General features: G+C 32.1%; 1 protein-coding gene across 4 annotated transcripts in view; it reads left to right on the forward strand.

Moving 5' to 3' along the window:
* Positions 1-16,668, forward strand: part of LOC143054607 (uncharacterized) — a 51,805-nt gene that overhangs the window by 23,994 nt on the left and 11,143 nt on the right. For all 4 annotated transcript variants that reach the window (XM_076227618.1, XM_076227619.1, XM_076227621.1 and 1 more), the window contains 5 exons: positions 363-467; positions 1,259-1,357; positions 2,427-2,525; positions 3,032-3,130; positions 5,160-5,258. In XM_076227618.1, the coding sequence (XP_076083733.1) occupies positions 363-467; positions 1,259-1,357; positions 2,427-2,525; positions 3,032-3,130; positions 5,160-5,258 (501 nt within the window). The remainder of the gene's footprint in view (positions 1-362; positions 468-1,258; positions 1,358-2,426; positions 2,526-3,031; positions 3,131-5,159; positions 5,259-16,668) is intronic.

Genomic DNA, 16,668 nt, shown 5'->3' on the forward strand with positions numbered 1-16,668 from the left:
CATCAATTTAGTTTAAACTGTAGAATGCATAAATATTCATCTCTAAAATTCTTAATAAAACAATGCTGTATATAATATTACGGACTCATAGAAGTCCTGATATGTTACATAAAAAATTATCAGAAAAAATTGTAGTTGTAACACACTTGTTAAATCATTTGTAAAGTGTTCTCATGTTTTCATTGTATTCTACTGAATCCATTGATGAGAATATTTGAATTTTTTAAAATGTTATTATTGCATGACGGTTAAAGTATTTATGTCGCTACTGCACATTATTTCAATGTTATCCATTGAGTCATTGTGTTAATATTTTTTCAATCATTATACATTCTTCTATTTATCACTCATTTGTGTTTCAGGATTGGAAAAGACCTGACACACCACTTATTATGGCTGCAATGCGGGGAGAACTTGAGATAACAAAAATGTTACTTGAAAAAGGGTGTCTAATTGAATTGGCAGATGTATGTTCTACATAATCTTCTCAGTCAGATCAGATGAAACATATACACGTACCCTTTAATTGAATCAACGATTATTACATAGTGTCAATTAGGAATTTGTTATCGATGTTTTAGCAAAATGATGTTTGTTTTCAAAAATATATAGACAATCTCTTATTTTGTGTTTGTTAATGATTTGCTAAAAGATGTTTTTCCTAAGTTACGTCATTTTACCTATTCGCATTTTTTAGTACGTCACCATCAGAAATTAAGAGGAGCGGTTAAAAAAATGAGCCGACATTATTCAATTAATAGCCGAAATGAAACGATCCACACGTCCTTCGGTCCGTCTGTCCTTCCATTCATTCGTCCTTCCGTCCTTCTGTCCTTCCATTCATTCGTCCAGTTTCAGGTTAAAGTTTTTGGTCAAGGTAGTTTTTGATGAAGTTGGAAGTCCAATCAATCTAAAACTCAGTACACATGTGCCCTATTATATGATTTTTCTAATTTTAAAGCCAAATAAGTGTTTTGACCCCAATTTCACGGTTCACTGATTATAGAAAATGATAGTGCAAATTTCAGGTTAAAGATAGTGGTCAAGGTAGTTTTTGATGAAGTTGAAGTCCAATCAACTTGAAACTTTTATACATGTTCTCTGTGATATCATCTTTCTAATTTAAATACTAAATTAGGGTTTGTACCTCAATTTCACGGTCCAATAAACACAGAAAATGATAGTGCAAATGGGGCATCCGTGTACTATGGACACATTCCTGTTATGAAATGTTTTAATACAAACTGTTTTATTTTAGAAAGATAATTATACAGCTTTCATGTGGGCGACGGTGAAACAACATTTAGAGGTTACTGAACTATTAATAGAACACGGATGTAACAAAGAAGTAATAGATGTATGCTATATATTATCTCCATAAACTTATTTTAATTATCTTAAAGTCAATTAAGTACATATAATGCTAATATAATCAAACATGAAGAACATTTTCTCATTTAGTTTTTCTGTTTGATTTATCATAAAATTAAAATTTCATCTCTCTCTCTCTCTCTCTCTCTCTCTCTCTCTCTCTCTCTCTCTCTATCTATCTATCTATCTATCTATCTATCTATCTATCTATCTATCTATCTATCATATCTATCTATCTATCTATCTATCTATCTATCTATCTATCTATCTATCTATCTATCTATCTATCTATCTATCTATCTATCTATCTATCTATCTATCTATCTATCTATCTATCTATCTATCTATCTATCTATTTATCTATCTATCTATCTATCTATCTATCTATCTATCTATCTATCTATCTATCTATCTATCTATCTATCTATCTCTACATACCATTCCGGAGCCTGGAGATCCTTCGTGTTTCTTAGTCTTTAGTTTTCTATATTGTGTTGGTTTTGTAGCTTTTTATTCTTTTGACGCTCTATGATTTATGTTTTGTGTTTTATGTCAATATTTGTACCGGTAGAGGGATGATAAAGCGAAGTTTTCAAGGCTCATATGACATCAATGTTTTCGATTTCATATTATTAAAACTTTTTTGTACTTATATGCATCAGCTATCAACACAGCTTTATCCAAATGATACTGTGCTCCAACATATTTTTGATCAAAGATGGTAATGTGTTTTACTTTTTTGGGTAAAATAGTTGCTCATGTATATTCTGACCAAAAATATTATACGTGAGTAAAATGGAAATTCAAGTTCCAACATCTGTTTGATATTATAATGATATCGTAAGTAAGCTTTCTAAAATTTAGTGTCACGATTATTTATACCATTTAAGTTCATCTTATTTTAACTTAAGTCATAAACGATCAAACATCGTCCTTCGTGTTAGTCATCTTCTTTGATTGAAAGTATTATTTTATTTAATTGTGTTTGTATACTTTTTTTAAATTGCAGTATGTGATTCAATAGATAGTATTTGATGGCTGTTGAATATTTTCAGAGACATAATTACACATCGTTAATGAAGGCTGCTGAACACGGACACACTGAAGTGACAAAACTGCTACTCAAATATAAAACTCGTACAGAAGACGTTGATGTATGTAAAACATACTATTTGATAAAATATAATTCTTTTTATTACTTCAACAAATAATTTGTCAATATTGATAAGTCTAAATGAATTTCGCACATCTCACAAGAAGGATATATCTAAATTGTTTTAACATGATTAAAATACAGATGAATAAGATAAAGAAGAAACCACATATGAATTGTCGTTTTATTTATTAGAAACCTTTGCATGTGACCTAGTTTATTCCTGCCATTTTTTTCTTATAATGTCATGTACCAAATCCAGATAAAGGCCATTGTTATATTAAAGTTCGTTTCTGTGTGTGTTACATTCTAATGTTGTGTTTTTGTTGTATCGTAGTTCTCCTCTTAAATTTAATGTGTTTCTTTCAGTTTTAGTTTGAAATCTTGAATTGTTTTTTTCTCAATCGATTTATGAATTTTGAACAGGGGTATACTACTGTTGCCTTTATTTATACATATCATTGCTTAGTTTATCATTCAAATTAGATATAAAAAAAAATTTTCTAGGCTGATAATGATACAGCACTGATGTTTGCCGCTGGAAATGGGAATTTAGAAGTTACAAAGCTGTTACTTGACAACAATTGCAATAAAGAAGCCGTAAATGTAAAAATCTTGTTGTACTGAACGTACAAACTTATATTGTGAAACATAATGGTTTTATGGGTAACATCAACGTAATTCAATAGTTTATATAAAACATCGGGATATTAGTTCAACGTTCTTTCAAAGAAAGTGCTATGTACACAATTAATAAATTATATAACCACTAAAAGTATACAAAACAACGCCACAATTGAAAAAAGGAACATTAAGTGTTATTATCTGTTTGTAATTTGGTTAACAAAAATCATTTATCAGTATGATCAGTATGATCATGATGTAAAATGAATTATATCAATATATTCTGATATATTTATTACAATCTTGAAATTTATACAAATAAAACCGAACATATTGATTCACTTATAGGGTCTTTGCATCGGAACTAAACACCTTTATTAAAAAAACAGTTGTTGACATGACACGGGTTATGTTCTTCTCAATTATGTTATGATGGTATGATACTAAACCCCTCACTGGAAGGATTGTGCCTGATATTCATATGATGAATACATAATCTTTCAATTAGTTCAATTGAAGTCTGGAGCTGGCATGTCAGTTAACTGCTAGTAGTCTGATGTTATTTCTGTATTATTGTCATTTTGTTATTTTTTTTTTGGTTACATCTCCTGACACCAGACTCGGACTTCTCTTGAACTGAATTTTAATGTGCGTATTGTTATGCATTTACTTTTCTGCATTGGCTAGAGGTACACTAGTAAATGTGCCATGCATGATAATCGTGCAAAAATCATGCGTTAATCATGCGAATTTTTTCGCACGGAAACGCCCACATCGAGCTACAGCCGATGATCGTAGGTAAATTTGCACATGATTTTCGCATTATTCCCGCACGAAAATTATGCGTATAGAGCTACGTGTGTATACCATGGAATAAATTTACGCATGAGAATCATGCGTTAATCAAAACACATGATTATCGTGTGTAGTCATGATAAAACTATGAAGTAAATTATTTTATTGTTTTTATTGTCTGGGTTTGATAAATTCTTCTTTTTTAATGTTTTGACAACTTTTGGTATCTTCTATTTTCATTGTATACAAATAGAAAGTGAAATTGTTTGAAAAAAAATATATTCTTGTATGGTTTGATTGTTATGCCACAGAATTGTATTGCTGGAACTTTCGACGAAACAGTCAGTACTTTATTTTAAAGCAATATAATTGTTATCTTCATTTCCTTATACTATCATATAGTCACATAGTGTGCAGCTAAAATATGCATGATTTACGCATGATTCACGCATGATATACGCATGTAATGGCCTTCGTGCGTATATCATGCGTGGCACTTTTGCCTGTGTATATGAGAGGTTTGAGATCTCATAAACATGTTTAACCCCAACTAATTAGATTTTGATCTTCCAATTATTTTGTGCAGAATAAGATCAAACATTTTTTATGGTTTCCGTTGTGTCTTTATTTATATTAAAGTTATAGGTCCTTTATCATTAACCTTAGTATTTGATCTAGAAATAGTTTATATTACATAATGTTAGCAATTTATTATTTGGCGTGACAAAAATTTATTGAAACTCAGTGTAAACCTTAATATTTCGTCGATTCACCATTGTTGAATATCAAAAGTATTTATGTTCCAAAAAATGGTTTATTTTGTAAAACATTGGTCTTTCTCCTTATGGTCTTCCTGTTCTTACTTTTCAAAGAGAGGTAAACAAGATACAAAAGGAACATTTAATTTTAAATGTCGAACAAAACGCTATGGTCAAACAAGAAACCCACCAATAGACAAACATTACTACACAAAACACAACATAGAAAAATAAACACAACAATGAAAAATGTACAGATTGACTCTGTGTCTGTGTCTAACTAGTTCATAAAAGAAATGTTAATAATTTAACAAAAAAAAAAAGATATTTATTGATATAAATAGTATGAACACGTTTTACGGTTCATATATTCTGTGAAATAAATGTCGATAATGAAGGACGATATCTTCTTTTTAAAATATTTAAGTTATACCTGTCCATTTTTGTTTTTGTATCAGATCTATGAATACACAGCGTTCGTAATAGCTGCTGAGAATGGACATTTACAGGTTTGCAGGCTTTTAATAGACAGCGGATGTAACAAAGACGCCGTTGAGGTATTATATTATAAATCATGTCACATCATTCTGGTTATGCGCATATGTCTTTTGTATTTTCTATAAATAATCCATCAATTTTGTCCTACTTGTAAATTAAACAGATCACAATTGATAATCGTAAATATGATATTTGTTTATAATTTATGGTAATTCAAGGGATCATTAGAATGTATAGTGAATATTTTGTCAAGGAGGTAATAGTTTCGGTTTGTTGATGTTTTGTTTTCTTCAAACTCATATATCACTGTAATGCGTGCTATGTTTTGTCAAAGATCTTCCCAGATATTTTGAGATGTTGTTAATGTAATGTTTATATTTGTAAAAGATTAAACTACCTACTAGTGTACCATATATGTACATGTATGTAAGTTTTTCTGAAAATAGAAGAGTCCTGAAACGTTATACGTTTTACAAAGGGAAAATGTTTTGTTTCCCTAAAGTCGTTTTCAACAACCAAGGTGTGAACAAAAATACCGAGGTGATGTTTTGACATCGTTTGCAACAGTCTAAAAAAATGTTAATTATGATTCAAACATAAGACATTTAAACTGGTCATCCATCCATGCACATGCATGTAATTTCATTAAATGTTGTTGTCAAAACTTTTTATATTTACTTGTCATAACATTTTCCAGGAAAATACGCAAATATATAGCACAAAAATGTCATTATTCACCTCAGAAGCTAACAAAACCTTCAAATAGACTTATTAAGAAGTCATACAGTTACGATACTGTTGTCAGTTCATTAAAGATTGCATATTTTGGCTTTTCTACTGATTCACTTATAGGGTCTTCATCGGAACTAAACACATTTATTTGAAAACCAGTTGTTGGCATGACCCGGGTTATGTTCTTTTCATATATGGCCTACTAAATTATAATCCTGGTACCTTTGATAACTATTTACACCACTGGGTCGATGCCACTGCTGGTGGAAGTTTCATCCCCGAGGGTATCACCAGCCCAGTAGTCAGCACTTCGGTGTTGACATGAATATCAATTATGTGGTCTTTTTGATTAATTTCCTATTTACAAAACGATGATTTTAATGAAAAACTAAGGATTTTCTCATCACAGGAATAGATTACCTTACCTGAATTTGGCACACATTTTTCGAATTTTGATTCCTCAATGCTCTTCAACTTCGTACTTGTTTGGCTTGTTAAATATTTTGATATGAACGTCACTGATGAGTCTTATGAAGACAAAACGCGCGTCTGGCGTACTAAATTATGATCCTGGTACCTTTGATAACTTTTATGATAGTATGATACTTGACCCCTAACGGGAGGGATTGTGTCTGATATTCATATGATGAAGACATAATCTTTCAATCAGTATAATGGAGGTCTGGAGCTTGCATGTCAGTTAACTGTTAAAAGTCTGTTATTATTAGCTCACCAGGCCCAAAGGGCCAAGTGAGCTTTTCTCATCTCTTGACGTCCGTCGTCCATAGTCGTCCATAGTCGTCCATAGTCGTTAACTTTTACAAAAATCTTCTCCTCCCAAACTTGGCAGTAATTTAACCATTCATGCCACAATAATCATTTGGGTATCTAGTTTAAAAATGTGTCCGGTGACTAACCAAACCAAGCACCATGGCCACCATGGCTAAAAATAGAACATAGGGGTAAAATTTATATTTTGGCTTATAACTCTGAAGCCAAAGCATTTAGGGCAAATCGGACATGGGATAGACTTGTTTATCAAGTCAAGATCTAACTGCCCTGAAGTTTTCAGATGGATCGCACATCCGGTTGTTGTTTTGCTGCCTCTGAACTGGTAATTTTTAGGATTCTTTTTCCGTTTTCGGTTATTATCTTGAATAATTTTATAGATAGAGATAAACTGTAAACAGCAATAATGTTCAGCAAAGTAGAATCTACAAATAAGTCACCTGACCAATATGGTCAGTTGACTTATTCAGGAGTTATTGCCCTTTATAGTCATTTTTTTACCAATTTTTCGTTAATTTTGTTATCTTTACAAAAATCTTCTCTGAATTTACTGGGCCAAATTTAACCATACTTGGCCACAATCATCATTTTGGGTATCTAGTTTAAAAAATGTGTGCGGTGACCTACCAAACCAACCAAGATGGCCACTATGGCTAAAAATAGAACATACGGGTAAAATGTAAACTTTGCCTTATAACTCTGAAACCAAAGCATTTAAAGCAAATCTTATATAGGTTGAATTGTTTATATATTCAATATCTATTTACCTTAAAATTTTCAGATAAATTGAACAACTAGTTGTTGGGTTGCTGCCCCCAATAGGCAATTTTAAGAAAATTTTGCTGTTTTCGGTTAGTATCTTGAATACTATTATAGATAGAGATACACTGTAAACAGCAATAATGTTTAGCAAAACAAGATCTACAAATAAGTCAAATGAATAAAATTGTCAGTTGACCCCTAAAGGAGTTATTGCACTTTATAGTAAATTTTAAACGGTTTTCATTAATTTGGTAAATTTTTGTAAGTTTTTACAAAATATTTTCCTCTGTAACTAAAAGGCATAAAGATAGAGAAAATTGTAAGAAAAAAGAATGTAAAATAAAATAAAATCTACAAACACATCACAATCACCAAAACATAATTTTGTCATGAATTTATCTGTGTCCATTGTTTAATATGCACTTAGACCAAGGTGAGCGACACAGGCTCTTGAGAGCCTCTAGTTTATGTATCTTTGATAACTATTATGTATTATTGTCATTTTGTTTATTTTCTTTTGTTACATTTTCTGACATCAGACTCCGACTTCTCTTGAACTGAATTTTAATTGCGTATTGCGTATTTACATTGTCTAGAGGTATAGGGAGAGGGTTGATATATTATATTGATATATAGCATGTTTAACTCCACCTCATTTGTGCGCCTGTTCAAAGTCAGGAGCATCTGGCCATTGTTAGTCTGATATAATTTTTAATTTTAATTTCGTGTGTATACTCAGTCAGGTTCATTATCACTGAACAAGTATATATATATTTGTTGAGGGGCCAGCTAAACGACGCCTACGAATGCTAGAATTTCTCGCTGCATTGCACACCTATTGGTGACCTTTTGCTGTTGTCTGTTCTATGGTCGGGCTATTGCCTCTATGACACATTCCGCATTTCCATTCTAAATTTTATAAGTTTCTTAATTATAGTAAAATTCTGAAACTCATCAGTTTCATGTTACCACTGTATAGGTCCGTGTATATCTGCGTCCAATCGTTTTTCGTTTTGAAATATCAAAAACAAAAAAACAAAAAACGAAAGTGTTTTCATTTTTCGTTTGTGATTTCTTAAAAACCAAAATGAAAAACAAAAGTGTTTTCGTTTTTCGTTTTTGATTTCACAAAACAAAAAACGAAAAACAAAAGTATTTTCATTTTTGATTTTGATTTCTCAAAAACTAAAATCGAAAAATGAAAGTGTTTTCATTTTTCATTTTTGATTTCACAAAAACAAAAAAACAAAAACGAAAGTGTATTCAATTTATCTTTCCCCCACACTGTTTAATTGTCATTCAAAAAATGACAATGTTGTCATTTGTCATTCATGTAAAGATCGTTAAAGTATACATGCACAGCGATTGTCAGATCAATACTTCTTTAATCGAAGATAATGTCGACGGATGCAAAAGTCTTTATCAATCTAAACAATAAGGGTGCGTGATCTTTACTTTTAATTTTGGAGAGGTTAATCTAAGATGATAATAAAGAAGCGTAACTAGCCTCTTTTACAAATAAAGCAAACTCTATATATTGTTGGCGAGGGAAGGGCTCAAGGACCCCAGAAGAACTGGAAAAAAATGATACAACTGAAATCTTTCAGACCCTTTCTTAATCTAAAGCGCAAGTTTTGTTTTATCCATCTTATTATGTTCTGGTCTCGGAGCAAAATATATAGATACAGTGTAAGACTTTTAGTATTTACATGTATGAACAATATCAAAAGACATATGTAGGATGAAGAAAAAAATAATGTAATCCACAAAGTCAAGTGTGTGGCTATTGTTAGTTTAAACATATTTATTAATAGTGGATTGGAAATTTTCTCCCCGGAACGGGGGATCGAACCAGGAACTTATATTTTTGTAGTCCGATGCACTAACCTATGTTACTTTTGTATAATGAGGATCAATGGTCTAGTTCCTCGTTGAAGACACTCCAGCTCCTTTCAAGATGAAGAACAGGAATAAAAGCCCTGTTCATTAATAATTTGTGTTTTTTCTATATATTGTGTGCGATTTTGTCCCGTGTACATTTACTCCACATCTCTTTATTTTCTATTTAGGACCTGGACACGGCTCAATGCTACATGTAGTTTAGCCCTCCAATGTTAAAGGTCATATGTTTTTTTTTTAAATTTATTTGATGCCGTGGGATTGGGATTTTTAGCTTTAATGTAAACCATGTCCGGTTTTTAACTTGTATTTACAGCAAAGATAGCCAGTTTCGTGTTCTGTAATATACTGTAACAGTTTAATTTTATATGTCCGGTAGCATCGCAACTCTCAAAACATCTTCCGAACAATATCTGGACATCGGTGTCGTGGACATGTACAATTGCCAAATCACACATGAACGTTCTTTAGTCTTTGTAGATCTATTCCAACTTGAAGTCTTTTCGAGTCTACGACAAGCAGACATGATATTTTATACCATTGAATATCATGAATATTGAAGTCATAGTCATGAAGATCGATTACTGCATTGGTGTTCCGTTAACGTAGTCGCAGAACAAAAACGCGAGAGCTACTTTTGAATATTTCTACAATTTTAAGTAGTTTTCCACTCACAAACACAATAATATTTTTTTAAAATATTTTTTTTTTTTACTTTTTTACTTTTATGTTGTTTTAAAATATCAATTTGACTTGAATTTGGGATCCCGCTAACATGTTTAGCCCCGCCAAATTCAAAATGTATGTGCCTGTCCCAAGTCAAGAGCCTGTAATTCAGCGGTTGTCGTTTGTTAATGTGTTATCTTTTTTGTTTTTCGTTCAATATTTGTGCATAAGTTAGTCCGTTAGTTTTCTTGTTTGAATTGTTTTACATTGTCATTTCGGGGCCTTTTATAACTGACTATGCGGTATGGGCTTTGCTCATTGTTGAAGGCCGTACGGTTACCAATAGTTGATAACTTCTGTGTTATTTTGGTCTCTTGTGGAGAATTGTCTCATTGACAATCATACCACATCTTCTTTTTTATATTTATATGAGTATATTAAATAAACCTGTATATACCAAGCCAAGTCAGTTTATATCTTGTTTTTCGTCTGACTATACAAAAGGCGAGGAGAGCTACTTTGATAGATCAGGTTGACTGATAAGCTGTCTATATAAAGTAATGGGACAATGCATGACATGAAGACATCACCAAATCACAGTACGCAATACTCAAAAAGACATCCAGAGATTACCATATAGTCATCAACTACCCACCAACAGGCCGTGAGCTTTGGTTGGCTCTTAACTCAAATCCAAGAGCACAGCAAAATGTCAAAATATTCTATTCAAACTGGGTGACCTGGGAGAAAAACATTGAAATATACACACCCCTCAATTTTTAATTAGGAGATTTGGTATTAATGCAAATGAGTCATCTATCCCATAAAGTTCAAATGTAGTGGATGTAAGCAATTATATATAGGCAACCATATAATCTTCAACAATGAGAAAAAACATACGATATTGTCGGCTACATTAGTCCATGAATTGAAAAATATGAAACAGTTCAATTGAGAAAAATAACGGTCTATTCTAAAACAACATGAATTACGAAAAACACAATAAAAGACATCAACAAACGACAACCACTGAACTACATGCTCCTGAGTTGGAGCAGGCACATGCAATATATTGTGGCGTTTAACATGCTTGTTAGCAGCTGGACAGCACAGCATAAGAAAAAACTATACAAATCAGTGGAAAGGGCTTAACGCGTGAGATCGATACAAAACAGAAGAAAAAAAAAGGTCTAACAAAAACACATACCGAATGTGGCAGGGTATTTTTACCTCGTTTTCAAACAATCAAAGTACTGAAGTACTGAACATCGAATGACTACAAGTTCTTTTGGATTGTCACAAGCACTTGTCTCAGAAAAAAAAATTACATCTCTATACCTGAAAATGAAGTTAATGTACAGATATAATTTTGTTGAAACGCAGTACACATATTCTATATCATATGATCTTTTTCATTTTAATGCCAAATATAGAGTTATGACTCTCAATTCAACGGTCCACTAGACATGGAAAATGATAGTGCGAATGGGGCGTTTATGTACTATGGACACATTCTTATTCAAATCCTTTATTAAAGAAGTCAGTAAATTTACTACAGATAATACTATTTGTAAATTAGACGAACTAATCTAATTAAAAGGTATATCTCTGATTTCGTTATACTTATGTGTATGAGAAAGTTGATATATATATTAATTTTAATAAGATTGTTGAAAGAACGCGCTCAATCTTAGGATTTTATTCTTGTCAATTTTTCCGAGCATAGCGAGTCGAAAACAATTAAAGAGACGTCTTTCAAGCTAAAGTAAATATGTCTGCTATACACACATACGTTTTATTAAACTTGGTAATAAATTATTAATAAAAAAAACAGTCCTAGATAATAAAAAATCATGAAATATTTGGTCTAGTAATAAAAAAAATCACACAAAAAAACAGTAGTTGTCGTTTGTTGATGTCGTTCTCGCTTCTCGTTTTTTAGCTCACCTGGACCGAAGGGTCAAGTGAGCTTTTCTCATATATTGGTGTCGTCGTCCGTCGTCGTAACTTTTACAAAAATCTTTTCCTCTGAAACTACTGAGCCAAATTCAACCAAACTTGGCCACCATCATCATTAGGGTATCTAGTATATAAAATGTGTCCGGTGACCTGGCCAACTACCAAGATGGTCGCTATGGCTAAAAATAGAGCATAGGAGTAAAATGTAAATTTTGGCTTATATCTCAGAAACCATAGCATTAAGCATTTAAGAGCAAATCTGACATGCTGTACAATTGTTTATTGGGTCATTATCCTTTATAGTCAATTTTTAACAATTTTCATAAATGTGTACATTTTTACAAAATTTTTTCCACTGAAACTAATAGGCTAAGTTCATTATAGATAGAGATAATTGTAAGCATAACATATGTTTAGTAAAGTAAGATCTACGAACACATCGTCATCACCAAAACACATAGACCAAGGGGAGCGACACAGGCTCTTTAGAGCCTCTAGTTATATATATAGTTTAGACCTTTGGTTTTCCCGTTTGAATGGTTTTACACTAGTCATTTTGGGGGATCCTTATAACTTGCTATTCAGTGTGAGCCAAGGACTTGTGTTGAAGAGGGTTCTTTAATCTATAATAGTTTCCTTCTACACACTGTGACTTGGATGGCGAGTTGTCTCATTGACACTCATACCACATCTTCTTATATCTATGTATTATTTCGATATGTTTAATTGGGGTCTGGAGCTGGCATGTCAGTTACTGCTATTAGTTCTTTGTTAATTTATGAATCATATTCATTTTGTGTAGTTTCTTTTGTTTACAGTTTTGTCATCGGACTCGGATTTCTTTAAACTGAGTTTTTTTGTGCATATTGTTGTGTGTTTGTTTATTTTACATGAGCTAGATATAGTTGTATAGCGGGAGGGTTGAGATCTCACAAAGCATGTTTAGCCCCGCCGTATTTTTGCGCCTGTCCCAAGACAGGAGACTCTTTTTTAGTTTTTTTATGTTTTTTTTTTTATCTAAGTTAAGTGTGACGTCCATTTTCACATAACTAGTATATATTTTTATTTAGAGACGACCTGAAGCCCGCCTCTGGTTGCGGGATTTTCTCGTTGTGTTGAAGACTCATTGGTGGCCTTCGGCTGTGCTCTTTGGTTAGGCTGTTGTTTCTTTGACACGTTTTTTATTTCCATTCTCAATTTTATTGTTTGATCAATTGATTGATTGATTGATTGATCATTTTACTACAAGCAAAAGTCATGATCATTTGGGAATCCTTTATTTGTATTGTAGTGCTAATTTCACCAATGAAGCTCTACATTAATTTTTGTCTTAATATTAAATTTCTTTGTAAACTCTAAAATTACCGTCTGATTATAAATTCATTGTTCAGTTAGATTTCGATTTTGATATTGTTTTTGCAAGTTTTCATAATAGATTTCCGGTAATTGTTCTGCATAAAACCCTATGGGAAAGCACATTCACTTAATTTTCCATACGTTTCTTAGAACCCAATGATTTGGCAAGATGTTGCAACCTGTAATGTAAAGAAGTTACAGCCGATTGCATTGAGTGTGTAGGCAAAGGTAGCATATCCTTGGTTAGCTTGCTTGTATTATTAGGTTAGGTAAGCTATCCTGCTTTAAGAGTAGACTAGTTCGACAGATAACCAATCAATCTGTCTGTAGGACTAGGCTCCTTCTACAGGAGGTTGGTATACCTTACCTAGTTACGTCATAGTTCAGCTAACAAACAAGCGATCCAAAGATATTACCTTTGTCTACACACTCAATGTAATCGGCTGTAATGAAAATGCGGAGTTTGTGAGACCAGGCTCAAGCAGTCAGTCGGTAGCAGCCAGTTTTCAAATATATAAACACAAATATTGCATAACACTCAAAAATATTGCATAAGACTCAAGCGGAAGCGCTTCATTCTGAAAATGTGCGCACGGTCAACGCTTTTACAACCCTATGAAGTTACAAAAATAAGCATTCAATATTTATAAATAATTTAATTTTGGATGTAACGCGTCTTCTGATTGGCTGACGTTATTTTGTTATGAGCCCATAGACATAATTTAGTCATGTGACCGTGACGTCATCAACGTTTTTTCATGGTTTTCTACTGTTTAAAATGGAATTTAGAATTAAATTATTAGAAATGACTGTAATATTTTTTCTGTCTATTTGAAATAAAATAAAAAATGTGGTGCACACTGTTAAATAACCCACTACGCGCGTTATTCAGTGTGCACCAAATTTTTTATGTTATTTCTTCATAGACAGAAAAACATTACAGTCATTCCTTAATTACATTTTTTAGCTAGGATCATGAAAACACGATTTTTATCAAGTTTTTATTAAATTCACCTTTGCACTTTATTGTGGGACCTCGTGTCATCATGAATGATGAATTAAATTGTGTAATGCAATTGTGTAAGGAACATGCGATGTGCAGTTAGCCAATCAGAATAACGAATTATAATGAAACATACATCTTATGTAATCATTAGTTATATAAAGGCAAAATCAATCGTTTTCGATATATTACTAAGCGTACTGCCCGCTTTACATTTTAAATAGTCAAAACTTTGAGTGTTTATAGAATCGTAAATAATTATGATTTTTTTTTAATGATGGCAAAATTGCACTATTGGGTGAAATAGCTTTCCTTATTATCGGCATCCTGTCAAATAGTTCATGAAAAGTAATAATAATTCTGCATTAAAAGAAAAGAAAGTTGCACTCGTGCTTTAACTTTTTTTTGCCACGCAAAACTGTTTTTACAAAACATTCTACCTCTGAACTACATGTAGTGGATTTCGCTTAAATATGACTGGACAAAAGGTTTATTTTTTATATTCAAAGTATGGTGGGCAAGTTAATTATTTATTAGCTTTAAAAAGATTGATCTGTGCTATAAATTAACTTGAAATTTTGATCAAATAGGCCCTAGATCTCTAGCTTACGTTCTCACTTAGTGCAGATAAAAGTATTGCCGCAGAATTTTTATTAACTGTCCGGTAAGGGTTGGGTAGGGTATACGACCTCAACTTCAGACCTACTTTAGAAAAAAAACTAAGCAGAACAACACCCTGGATTTTTCTACTGTAGACCCCAGCTACCCAGCTTCCCTTTGCACCTAGTGAGGACAATTCTTATTACATTTTCGGTAAGGGTGGGGTGTTCGACCCCTACTTTGGACCTATCTTTGAAAAATTATAAGCTAAACAGCAACCTTCGTTTTTTTCTCCAGCAGACAACAGCTACCCAGCTCCCCTTTACACATTGTGCGGACAGAAGTATTTCCGTAGACATTTGTTTATTAACTTTTTATGTAATGATGGGGTAGGGTGGGTAACTGAGGTCCACTTGAAAAAAAAATTACAGGGACTCCAATGTGGTGCGGTCTATGCAGAACAAGTACCGGAAATCTATGGTAGTTTGCAAAATAATAGTCTTTTTTATAATGTATTACGTAAAATGTTGGCAAATAATGATAGCACGCTTCTCAATTAATAGACATAGAAATAAAGAAAAACCGTATGATAACCAATAACAATCTCCCAGAGACAAACTAACGTTCACTAAGGCAACTAGCAAAATGGTCTGGATTCGGGGTTCTTAATTTCTGTATTCTTTGATATTTTAGGCTATATTTCTGTATTCTTTATACTTTTTGACAATTATTCTCTTATCATTACATTTTAACACCATTATTCTAGCTATTTTATTTATTTCTTAGTCCATTGTCTATTTTATTTATATTTTTTGTCCACTATTCTCAATTCCATAATCCCCTCTAGATAATGTCACCTTATAGTCTTCACAAATAATCAAAATTAACACCTTATAGGCTCTAATGGCAAACCAATTGAAGGCTTTAATATCCCAGTTTGATTGTGAAATTGCGGAAATTTTTAAAATTTGATCAAGAAAAATACATTATCGTCCTCGTAGTTCGTAAAATACTGGCAGATGGACCTTGGTCATCAATTCTAATAATCTTGGATCGACCTTTCTAAACTTAAAAGTAATAAAGTTCCCTCACCCATATTGTTCCGATTGCTAAAGACTTTTGCATCCGTCGACATTATCTTCGATTAAAGTAGTATTGATTTGACAACCGCTGTGCATGTATACTTTAACGACCTTTAAATGAATGAAAAATGACAACATTGTCATTTTTTGAATAACAATTAAACAGTGTGGGGAAAGATAAATTGAATACACTTTCGTTTTTCGTATTTTGTTTTTGTGAAATCAAATATGAAAAATAAAAACACTTTCATTTTTCGATTTTAATTTTTGAGAATCAAAACTGAAAAATGAAAATACTTTTGTTTTTCGATTTTTGTTTTGTGAAATGAAAAATGAAAAACGAAAACACTTTTGTTTTTCATTTTGGTTTTTAAGAAATAAAAAACAAAAAATGAAAACACTTTCGTTTTTTGTTTTTTGTTTATGATATTTCAAAACGAAAAATGAATGGACGCAGATATACACGAACCTGTATAGACAACATTTGGCTTTCCCTATTAGCACATATCATCGATTTGAAATTTTATAAAACGGAGAAATGATACATGTATGATTTCAAATAAGACAACTTTTCACTAAATTTATTATAAAGATAATTCTTAATATATAGACAGTCGTATG

Source organism: Mytilus galloprovincialis, chromosome 12 (assembly GCF_965363235.1).
Source record: "Mytilus galloprovincialis chromosome 12, xbMytGall1.hap1.1, whole genome shotgun sequence".
Classification (NCBI taxonomy): Eukaryota; Metazoa; Mollusca; class Bivalvia; order Mytilida; family Mytilidae; genus Mytilus; species Mytilus galloprovincialis.